The 12673-nt window shown below is 39.2% G+C and overlaps 1 protein-coding gene across 1 annotated transcript in view; it reads left to right on the top strand.

The window, feature by feature from the left end:
• Window positions 1–12673, top strand: part of UNC13C (unc-13 homolog C) — a 385689-nt gene that overhangs the window by 7777 nt on the left and 365239 nt on the right. The window contains exon 3 of the mRNA XM_089906237.1: window positions 6616–6835. Coding sequence (XP_089762363.1) covers window positions 6616–6835 — 220 coding nt within the window. The remainder of the gene's footprint in view (window positions 1–6615; window positions 6836–12673) is intronic.

Genomic DNA, 12673 nt, shown 5'->3' with positions numbered 1-12673 from the left:
ATCTAAATGTGATTGTTTTCAAGTATAGGAAAGAGATGGTTTACGTAGTTCAATGAGGGAAGCCCACAGGATGCAGAGAAAAATAGAACTTGATTAGTTAAGTTGCTGGTTAACATAGGAGAGGGAAAAGGAGAAAAGGTATGTGGCAAATGGAGACAGTCAAGCTTTGTTCCTGTTATAAGTGTTAACAGTTTGTAGATTGGAATTTTGGTGGTCCAAAGACACTGGTAATTGTTCCCTGAAGGAGGCTTGATTGCTTTATTTCTCTGACTCATTTTAATTTCCCCATGTAGTTATCAATAGAAAAGGCAATTCATTCCCTGTCCTAATTGTTCAAAAAGTGATATATTAGGGCAACTCACTTTAAATTCCAGTTTCTCAGAGCAGGAATTTTTAACAAAATCTATGTCTAAAATATGAGCATCCTCCTCTTTGGAGTCCAAAGGTTGTACCTGGCTACTAAGTCTTACCTGAGTGAAAGCAGAGTAATCATTTCTACAGATTAAAGCAGTGTTGAAACAATAAAAATTGCCTTACTTTCTGGAATCACACTAGTAATATAAAAATAATATTTATTGTTCTTTACTTCATTGCAAAAGCTTGATATCGTGGCTATAAATAGAAAAATTACTGGAAGAACATGCATCAAACCGTACCTAACTTTGAAAAATTAAATTATTTTTTATTTTAATGCTTGTTTGGGTTTATAAATTACTCTTTCAGTGAGCATACATTTTATTATTATCAGAACATACATACATTTTAGCAAATAATATATGTTTGTTGTAGAAGATTTGAAAAGTTTAGGAACACTTAAAATAGATTAGCAGGAAGTCTCCCAAATTGCTGAATCCACTCTGTCCTTCAGTCCTAATTCCAGTAATTGAGCTCTGCTTGTTCTTCAGACCACCTTCTCCATATGTCTAGTTCCTTGTTTACCTAGGCCAGAGACCCTCTCTTGATAACATACCCAGTTCCCATCCTTTCACATCAGCTCAGATCCTATTAGTTACACTCTATTATCTTTCTACCTTCTCTAAGTACATGTGTGTATGTATGAAAGTATGTGTGTATATATATTTTCACTTCCCTTTAATCCAACTCTTAAAGGTCAGTTACAGGCTTCCATTTCCCATCGTACATGGCTAATTTGACTGTTTCCCCTTGTTCTCTTCTGCTTTGTTTTTCTTCAGTGCCCAATATCTTATCTTTTGCCTTATTCCACAAAAACTCCACACTATGTCCTTATAATCTTGTTTGATCCGGTCTTACTTTGCTGCTAAAAATACACTCTTTCCCCCAGTATGCAGTATTCCCCTGAGACATGAGTCCCTTCTTATCAGGTGTATTTTTCATGCTTTCCTTAGCCGTTCATTTCCTCAGTTTCTAAAGTGACCATCATTCCATCTTAGGCTTTGTTGGAATAAGAAATGTTTTCATAAGCCATTTATTTTATTTTATTTTATTTATTTTTTAAACATCTTTATTGGAGTATAATTGTTTTACAATAGTGTGTTAGTTTCTGCTTTATAACAAACTGAATCAGCTATACATATACATATACCTGCATATCTCCTCCCTCTTGTGTCTCCCTCCCACCCTCCCTATCCCACCCCTCTAGGTGGTCACAGAGCACGGAGCTGATCTCCCTGTGCTATGTGGCTGCTTCCCACTAGCTATCTGTTTTACATTTGGTAGTATATATAAGTCCATTCCACTCTCTCACTTTGTCCCAGCTTACCCTTCCCCCTCCGCATGTCCTCAAGTCCATTCTCTACATCTGCATCTTTATTCCTGTCCTGCCCCTAGGTTCTTCAGAACCATATTTTTTTTAGATTCCATACGTATGTATTAGCATACAGTATTTGTTCTTCTCTTTCTGACTTACTTCACTCTGTATGACAGACTCAAGTTCCATACACCTCACTACAAATAACTCAGTTTCGTTTCCTTTTATGGCTGAGTAATATTCCATTGTATATATGTGCCACATCTTCTTTATCCATTCATCTGTCGATGGACACTTAGGTTGCTTTCATGTCCTGGCTAATGTAAATAGACCTGCAGTGAACATTGTGGTACATGAATCTTTTTGAATTATGGTTTTCTCAGGGTATATGCCCCATACTGGGATTGCTGGGTCATATGGTAGTTCTATTTTTAGTTCTTTAAGGAACCTCCATACTGTTCCCCATAGTGGCTGTATCAATTTACATTCCCACCAGCAGTGCAAAAAGTTTCCCTTTTCTCCACAGCCTCTCCAGCATTTATTGTTTGTAGATGTTTTGATGATGGCCACTCTGACTGGTGTGAGGTGATACCTCATTGTGGTTTTGATTTGCATTTCTCTAGTGATTATTGATGCTGAACGTGTTTTCATGTGTTTGTTGACAATCTGTATATCTTTTTTGGAGAAATGTCTGTTTAGGTCTTCTGCCCATTTTTGGTTTGGGTTGTTTGTGTTTTGATATTGAGCTACATGAGCTGCTTGTGTATTTTGGAGATTAATCCTTTTTCAGTTGCTTCATTTGCAAATATTTTCTTCCATGCCCAGGGTTGTCTTTTCATCTTGTTTATGGTTTCCTTTGCTGTGGAAAATCTTTTAAGTTTCATTAGGTCCCATTTGTTTATTTTTGTTTTTATTTCCATTACTCTAAGAGGTGGGTCAAAAGGGATCTTGCTGTGATTTATGTCATAGAGTATTCTGCCTCTGTTTTCCTCTAAGAGTTTGAAAGTGTCTGGCCTTATGTTTAGGTCTTTAATCCATTTTGAGTTGATTTTTGTGTATGGTGTTAGGGAGTGTTCTAATTTCATTCTTTTACATGTAGCTGTCCAGTTTTCCCAGCACCACTTATTGAAGAGGCTGTCTTTTCTGCATTATATATTCTTGCCTCCTTTACCAAAAATAAGGTGACCATATGTGCGTGGGTTTATCTCTGGGCTTTCTATCCTGTTCCATTGATCTATATTTCTGTTTTTGTGCCAGTACCGTATTGTCTTGATTACTGTAGCTTTGTAGTATAGTCTGAAGTCTGGGAGCCTGATTCCTCCAGCTCCGTTTTTCTTTGTCAAGATTGCTTTGGCTGTTTGGGGCCTTTTGTGTTTCCATACAAATTGTGAAATTTTTGTTCTAGTTCTGTGAAAAATGCCATGGGTAGTTTGATAAGGATTGCATTGACTCTGTAGATTGCTTTGGGTAGTATAGTCATTTTCACAATGTTGTTTCTTCCAATCCAAGAACATGGTATATCTCTTCATCTGTTTGTATCATCTTTAATTTCTTTCATCAGTGTCTCATAGTTTTCTGCATACAGGTCTTTTGTCTCCTAAGATAGGTTTATTCCTAGGTATTTTATTCTTTTTGTTGCAATGGTAAATGGGAGTGTTTCCTTGATTTCTCTTTAGCCATTTATTTTAGAGTACTTTTCAAGCTTTGGTAAACACGTGCCCATATCCCCAAAACTCAAGAATGAAAAAACTCATAATCACTTTTTTGAGACTGGGGATATGTACCCTGTAGTGAATTACCTAGTGTTTTTCTCCAGCTTCTACAGCTTTCACATGTTATGGTTTATTCTAATGCCCCATTCAGTTGATTTTCAATGTGCTGTCTAGTAAATTTTCCATGTTTTTTCCTTTTGAAATCAGCTTCACTTCCTCTTTTCATGAAATGGACCATCCCTCTTTAACCAAACCAAACCAAACATTTCAATGAAACCTTCTCAGCTGTCTTTCACTTGCTTTCCTTCGGACTATTTATTCTTTTTGTTTTGTGGTACGCGGGCCTCTCACTGTTGTGGCCTCTCCCGTTGCGGAGCACAGGCTCCGGACGCGCAGGCTCAGTGGCCATGGCTCACGGGCCCAGCCGCTCCGCGGCATGTGGGATCTTCCCAGACCGGGGCACGAACCCATGTCCCCTGCATCGGCAGGCGGACTCTCAACCACTGCGCCACCAGGGAAGCCCTCCTTCAGCCTATTTAATTTTTTAGCAAGTGGTCCTTATATTTATTACTCCTACTATAGCCTAAGGATTTAGAGCACTGACTATATGTCACTTGAATTCAATAAAATGAAAATGGGCATAGGGAATTACAGTGTGTTCATCATCAAATTTAAATTATACAGATGAATTCGTGTTCAAAATCAACCCTTTGCCCAGCTCTGCTTTCTAAATTAATATGTATTTCTCACTTGCATTCAGTAGCAGATTGTTCTATTCCCACCCAGTGTTCCAATGAGTTAGAATTGTTGTTTTCCCCTACTAAGACAACAAATGATGCAATCGCAAATATACCTAAAGTCCATTCTTATTTTTTTGGCTCAACCAAAAATTTTGTATTACACTCACACACACACCACATATACACATTACACGGTCCTCCAGCCCCTCAGCTCAGCTAGAACGTGAAACTGTCAATGGAGAGCTGATTGTAAATCTGTTACGCCAAGAATCATTCAAGTCACTTTGATGATATTGAATATCACTCTGCTAGGCAGTAAATGGGAAGCAGAGATGCATAATACATACCTCTAATTCTAAAAGAACTCTTAACAGTTCTTTTCAAGACAAGGCATCTTCATTAGGGAATGAAGCCAAGAGATTTATTGGCTCAGACTATCTTTATTGAAAAGTGACGGATCCACTTGTTTTGTCGATACAAACCCTAACACAGGGGTCTTCTACTTGAGAACTTCCCATATTTTCAACATACTGTTGCTCTGTAGACTCACTTGAAATATAAAGAGCTTTGACCAGCCCCTCATGGAGTAGCAAGTCTGCATCTTGCTGTTCAAAAGCTAGAAAAATTTTTTAGTAATGCTTAACTCCCTGGTAGGGAACCTCCTTCCACCATTAACAAACATATTCTGGGAAAATACATAATGAGGGGAATGTATTAATAAAGGGAAATATGCTGTTGCCGTACTGTGGATTTGAAAAATAATGACAAGTTAGCCATTTCAACACTGTGGGAAGACATTCTGAAATGAGATTTAAGGATGATTAATGCAAAATACAAGTGCTTCCTTTTTAGCATTGCTTATCAGCTAGACTCCTACAGGATTTATGTAAATAACCATTTATTATGCATCAGGTGGTTGTGGGAAGTTATTTGTAATTGTAACTTCAGAGAGTGCTAGTCTTTCTACCAGGACGTCACCTGCATAGTGGGATATGACAATCAAATGGACAGACACATCCAAACAAGTCTCCACTATCAACACTAGTACTTAGTTTTTTTTGTTGTTTTTTTGTTTTTTTTTTGTGGTACGCGGGCCTCCCACTGTTGTGGCCTCTCCCGTTGCGGAGCACAGGCTCCGGACGCGCAGGCTCAGCAGCCATGGCTTGCGGGCCCAGCCGCTCCGCGGCACGTGGGATCCTCCCGGACCAGGGCACGAACCCGTGTCCCCTGCATCGGCAGGCGGACTGTCAACCACTGCGCCACCAGGGAAAGCCCATACTTAGTATTTTCTTAGTGTTTGAAGTCTATGGACTATATTTGTTACCATCTCACTGTTTGATCTTCAACATAATACGGTAGATAGGTAGTACAGGAAAGTGAGGATTAGAGAGTTTAAGTCTCTTCCTAGATCACAAGACTCTTAAGTAACAGACATTCATTAATTTCACACACAAAAAATGTGTTGTACCTTTACTATGCCCAAGGACAATGATAGGCACTGTTTAGGCACTAGAGAAATAGGGAAGAGAGCTCCTGCCTTCTGAAGCCCATTTCATATGTCACATGATGGGGCCTGTGCTCGTGAACTCAGGCCTCCTGGCTCCTGGTTCAGTGCTCACTCTACCAACAGCTTCCATGTGCTATTAAATATTACCTCCCTTTAAAATATAAAGCACCATGGGAGAGTGCCACATTTAACCTTTATCTACTACTAGGGCTTTCTTATCAATTCGTTGATGAGCTCCTTCCTAAGGAATAGGTGATGAAAGCAGTTCCCTGTGGAAAGATCTATAGAAGAAGTGTACTTTGGGACTAGGGAGGGGTGTAGTGTTAGAGAGGGTATAGAATCCGGGAGATGAGGCCTGGGTAGAATATAAAAGAGGGGAGGGAGTGTTTCTAGAGGGTTAAAATCAGCATTGAGAATATTTTCCATTACTTCATCATTTTACCAAGAACCAGAAGAACCAATTTAGACCAAGGAGAGTAATATAAATTCCTTTTTTTTTTTGAATTGATGTTTCCTGAACACCTGTCTCAAGCCAGAGACTAGGTTAGGCTCTGAGGATTGATCCAGCAGTGAGCAGTTTGCTCATCATCCTTGCCCTCGTGGAGTTCACAGGATAGAGGGACGTAGTCACTATCAAGCAACAAGAGCTCTGTGCTGCCATGAAAGAAGCTTACCCAGCAGGGAGCCCAGTCCAATATGAAGACTGGGGAGTTCTTTGTGTTCAAAGAACTGAATTGGGCCCTAGGACACTGAGCAAAGAATCAGTGTGCAGAGTTATTTCGATGACTGCCCTCACTTAAATCAATAATCAAGGGGTCCCCTCAAAATAGCGTTTTCAGGAAAAAGTTGTAAAATGGTTTGTTTTATGATGAAATTCTCCAGATCCACTGACGTGGCTCGTGTTGGTTACTTGTCTCATCTTCACAGAAAATACATGTCTTCAAGAAGACTTTGCAGGCACTGATCTACCCCATGTCCTCCACCACCCCACACAACTTTGAGGTCTGGACGGCTACGACACCTACCTACTGTTACGAGTGTGAAGGGCTCCTGTGGGGCATTGCCCGGCAAGGCATGAAGTGTTCAGAGTGCGGAGTGAAGTGCCACGAAAAGTGTCAGGACCTTCTGAACGCGGACTGTTTGCAGAGTGAGTATTCGGTTAGGTGAAGAGGCAGGTGTGCAGAGCTGGTCTTACCCTATGCATTTTCAGCTCTTGCTAATTCTCAACAAATCCTACTCACCCCCGGCCTATGCATTCACACAAAGATATACATACTGCCCGCCAAGTCATGTAAATGATTGTGTCTTCCTACACTGTTGACCTTGGCACTTTCAGATTCCTCAGAATAACTACCTGGAGTTCAGTGGCACTCGGACCAAGTAGACAACTTCACAGTGACTTCCAATCTTCGTTCTCACTTTTATCTCATAATAGCCCCACGTGGTCAGTGGGAACATGTAAAGTCACATTCCTCAAACGGGTTAAGACACACCCCTGCGATGACAGCAACTGGGATTCTTTTCCAAGCCTACTTGACACCTGCCTTCTGCAGGCAAGAGCTATGCTCTTTTGCTGTCCCTGTGCAGCCCTTAGAATTGGGAGGTCTTGTATTTGATGTCAAAGACAAGTCTAACTTACCAGATAGGTGACCCTGGGCAAGTTTTTCTAACTTTTCAGGGCTTCATTTTCTTCCACCAAATAAATAGGAATAATAAAATTGTACCTCAGTGGGTTATTTCGAAAATTAAATGAAATAGTTGCTGCTAAGAGTCTGGCACATAGTAGATGCTCAATGAATATTAATCGCCTCTCCATTCTTTTACATTTCTGAATAGGTACATGTCACTTTGACTTTCATGACAGGTTATCTTAAATTTTCCATTTCCAAAAGAAAATCCTTTATACTGGTACTTTAGATTAGGTGCTGAAATGCCAAAACATCATACTCTAAAATACATATTATTGGCTTTTCACTGCTGGATTTGTCTGCTGACCTTATATAACTAAAAAAGCACTGCTGAACAAATCTATTTAAACATGGATTTTCATTTTCAAATGATTTTTTTTACATCTAAATATTGTCCCCTTTGTTCATTCTTTATAGGCATGCAGTCATTGTAAGGTACATAGGTTGCCTGAAATTGAGGGAGGACAGAGGAAAATGTCAAAATAAAGATTAAATCAGAAATGCTGGCACAGCTGGCTCTTGCAGTAACAGTCACACACACTGTACACTTTCCTCTACCTGATCAGTATTCTCCCTACACAGTCAGGTCAGCCTAAGACTGTTAATGGTAATGAATGTGTTTTTGAAACAAAATAGTGCCCCTTCTTTGAAAAATAAAAGGCATATTTAGGAATGAGTGCTTAGAAGAAGGCGGATTGACTCAGTATTACTCAGCCAATTTACTTGCAAAATCTCATAATACAATTAAAATTCAATCTACCTGTCTAAAAACTGAATTGTGAACAGACATCTTAAGAAACAATCACATTAGGGCAGTGACATTTTGAGAAAACAGATAGGAAAAATATTGCCATCTAGAAACAAGTGGCTTGAGTCCCTTAAAGAAAAAAAAATGATGCAGATAATACCTAAGAAATGAATTCATTCTTTAAGTCTTTCAGAGAAGAGAGATGCCACCCATTCATTAAACTTTAGAAACACTTTCATAGTCTATTTCCATTTCTTGGTATTATTTGGTATTGGTTAAATACACTAGGCGAGCTTTGCGCTGAAGTTATTCATTAAAATGCCCATGTAAATTGGAAGAATCAAAAACAGTGCAGAAAAAATGAGGGTAGACATGTATGCCCCAGGAAAAGGATATTTTCCTTGATCACCCCTCCTTATTTTTCCCTAAAACCAGTGTTCTCACCTTGAATGGAAAGAGGTGTTGCTAATACATGAATTCAACTTCACCGCTTGCCACAATAACTATCAATAAAATTTAAAGTTGTCCCTACAAAATCAGTGACATTTCCTTAAGAAATTTCTCTTTTCATTGCTTTAAGCAAGAAATTTGCAATGTGACACATTGTGTGAAATACTTCCATGTGTGCCAAAATTGAAAGAAAAGGAGAGAATAAAAAAGAGAAATCAGAGTTGGAAAATACAGCTAATACTGCAACTTGTAAGCACAAGGAAGTTCTTTGATTTCCTTCTCCAAATGGTCATTCAATTTCTGTTTGAGCATCTACAGAGAAAATTTAACACCTTGGCAGGCAGCTTAATTTATATTAGAAAATTCTAGCTTATAAAATAAAATTTGAACCAACTCTTGCCTTATAGCAAATTCTTTTCGTTAAGCCAAATCTTACCTTTGGAGAAAATATTTAATAAATTGACTTCTATCGTATATGATAGTTTTTCAAATACTTGAAGATAATAGTCTTCTTTAGGTTTCCAGAACCCTCATTATTTTGCTAATTCTTCTCTGAAGAAATTGCAGTCTGTCAACATGCATACACACATACGCTCAGAATAAAACAAAAGGAAAAATAAGTCTACATTTGGGGCTGACTAATGACCTGTACAAAATAAAGGGTATTTAAAGTTACTTCAAATTAATTTGAGTTTGGTATTTCAGTCCAATCAAGTCTTGGGTCTGTGACTTACACACTTGCAGTCAAGGGAAGTTAGACCAGGTGATAATATCCCACTCACTGTTCTAGTACCTCCATGCAGGTGCAGAGATGCATGGAAATAGGTTCTGCAAACAGCCTCATCTCAGCTCCTGTCTAGTGGATTCTACCTGGTGGTTTCTACACTTCACTGCCTTCCTGGCCGGAGGCTAACAGCTATGTGAAGTGGAAGGTAGGAGCAAAGGATAGCAAAGGAAAACATAGCAATGCCTGAGAGAAGAGCACTGATCTGTCATACCCCTCCCTGTTCCAGGCCAGTGGCGGTGGGTAGAGTTCACCTATTTTTCTTGAATTAACTCATTTTTGTCCTGTTATTTGAAAATACATTTACTCTTTTTTGGAAATGGCATTTGGTGATGGAAGAATTGAAGCGCAGCTAATGGAGGAGCAGTTTCTGACCCTGAATGATATTCATGTAACACATAAGGACCTTGCCATAACAGTTATGGTGGCAGTTTTAAACTAGGAAAAAGTGAAAAAAAGTGTATGCTGGCTGGGTTGAGGTTGTATGCAGAGTGAGACATATGTAAAAAGAGAGAGCACATATAAAATATTTTCCTTGATTATCTTTTTACAGTAGAAAAGAGATAACTTCAAAATCAGACAAATCTGCAAATAACCATGGAGCCTAACCCAACTGACTAGCACTTTCTTACACATCTCCAAAGAAGAAATCCCAGAGTCCCACTGAAAAAATATTCTGCCTAGTTTTAAGTCCTAACTGGAAATTTCAAGTATCTGCATAAAGAGAGAAAGTATTTCATCAAGAGTTCAGGAAAGCAGCATCTTGTGAGATGTGCTATTTTGTTCTGTGTTTCCCACTGACATTATGTTAAGCTTACATGCACTAATTATTAGCCATTGTGAATTCGTAACATTCACAAAATCTGGCTAGTGCACTCCGGTCTGCAAAGTAGATGCTGTTTTTTTTCATATTTGTGCTGCCACATTTGCAACCACACTGTCTTTTAAGACGGTCAGTTATTTGTATATGTTGAACAGCTATGGATGGGAGCGTTATTCTGGGCTTTCAGATCTAGGAAGAAAGTAATCAGTGTTGTCCCTGGACTCAGACATGTTTTCTAAAACTTAACTCAGGTGAATAGATGTCAACACATATGTTGGAAACTTTTGACATTCTGCTCTGTCAACAGCAATTATACAAAGTATGTTTATGTTATGAATATAGGAAGCTTAGAAATAGGATTTTGCGTGTCTGCTGCTATAGGGTGGAGACCAGTCTTTGTTTCCCCATAATTTAGCACACATTTAAGCACAGCTAGCTGCATAATAAGTGTTGGGGAAGCAACAAATGAGGGCATGCGAACACAATTAGAAATAGCATGAAATGGTTTAAAGATCATCCTTCCATAGAACCGTAGATCATTAAGGGAGCCTTTGAGATCAGTAGATTGGAGAACCCGATCTACTGATTTGACTTAGTTCAGACAGTTCAGTATCTTGTCGAAAAGAATCAAATGGTAACATAGGTAGGGTTACAACTAAGGTCTCTGAGCTCCCAGCCTAGTGATCTCTCCTAATTTATAAAGAAATATGCAAAGTGGACCCTAGGGGGAAAAATGGAAAGTTGTTAAATTTTATCTCCAGTGCTTTCCCCCCTCCCTGTCTTTTAGACATTCTGTGCTGCCCAGACCTTGGCTTCCCAGTGCTCCCGATCATGACTCCTCAAGGCCTCCCTCTATGACCAACCCACCAAGCTCGGGGTATACGCTCAGTCCACCGTCTCCAATCACAATTCACTCACTACACTGACTTTTCAACACTAAAGAGGAAATGATTTGATAAGTTAATTTGGATAAAAGTGGAATCAGTAGTTAAGTTAGCTTAGTACAATGGTCAGTTCCTTAACGCAAAGGAATAACCTTATAATGGAGCATTTTCAGGTTTTGGGATAGGGGACTCGGGGCACAAAAAGGGTGAGTATGCCTTACGTAATGTCACAGACATATTCTATGTAACCTAAGCGAAGGCTACTTATCTATTTATATACATTTTTTTCATACTCCTGAACTACTTGAGAAAGATCTGGCTTCTAATCCTGTCACTAGTAGAGTTTTTAAAAACCTCTCTGAGCACCATTTTCCATATATGTGAAATTAATAATACCTGTCAATGCCCTCCAGCTAAAGACCACCAGGAACACACCTATGGTTTTAAAAGTTCAGTTTATTCCCCATCACTTCATGGAGAATGCACAGCAGGGTGAACTACAGGGCATCTCAGTAAGAGGGCAGTAAAAAAGTAGAGGATTTCTCTTGATCGGGTTTGCCTTGAAGTGAGGACAATTCTGTGATTGTGTACATTAAAAAAAAAATCTATGAGGAAAGCAGAGTGAGGCTAATAGCTGTACTTAGTAAAGAAGCAGTAGTCACTCATATTAGGAGAGGGATGTTTGGTATTTTGTGGTTACACGGTGACCTGGTTTTCATCTGTGCTTAGAAAAAATTATAGAGTGGCCTTGTTTGTCTTGCTTTAAGAGGGACCATGTGTGAGGATGGTGTCCTATGAGAGTCCTTATACCCAGCTGGAAAGCGTTACTGCCTAGTGGTGAGTGCCAGGCCAGCTTCCAGCCACAGTGTGAACCAGATGTGTCAGCTGAATTCACAGGTGTCAGAGGCTATTTTAAAAAAAGAAAAAGAAAGAAATCCTAAGTTTAATTTTTTCTTTGTTATCTTTTCTTTTTTTCTTTTTTTGAAAAAGATATGAAGAAATCTATGTAACTAACAGTGGTGAGACCAAAAAGATCTTTCCTCTTCCAATCTCTCCCTTGCTTCCTTCCTTTTTCTTTACATAGTAAAAATGTTTTTGAAGTTGAACCCCCACCACCTTTTTTACAATTAATTTGTTCCCTTAGAGCTTATAGATAGTTCTGGACTCTGAAATGACTGGAAAATCTTGGGGAAGTGAGTATCTAGATAACACTCATGAGATGGAGTTTTGACAAAGAATTGTGAGAGTGTATTCCTGATTTTGTGGGGGGCGTTTGGCAGGCACGTTTCTAAACTTTTTCTAAAAGTTTGCATTTACTAAAAATGGGATGATCGAATCTGGTGGGGTTGATATAGTGGAAGCAGAGGAGAGGAAAGGTTGTTTTTCTTTGTTTGGGGCTGTAGGCTTACTGACAGTGCAGTCACTTTATAGAAGGTGGCAGTTCCTCCAAAGGAGGCTCCCTGCCCACATTCCCCCCTACAGGGGTGGGAGATGATGCTCTGCTAGATCTGTGCTCCTCCGGTAACCCACCTGTTAATCATCAGTCCTTTATCGTTTGTGAGAAATCGTGTGGAGTGTGCTGCTTTGACCTTACAAGAAAAAGGAGGC

The sequence above is a fragment of the Delphinapterus leucas genome, chromosome 2, assembly GCF_059928025.1.
Source record: "Delphinapterus leucas isolate spDelLeu-1000000601 "Yukka" chromosome 2, BTC_Dleu_Yukka2, whole genome shotgun sequence".
NCBI lineage: Eukaryota > Metazoa > Chordata > Mammalia > Artiodactyla > Monodontidae > Delphinapterus > Delphinapterus leucas.
This window is presented reverse-complemented; position numbering and strand designations above follow the sequence as displayed.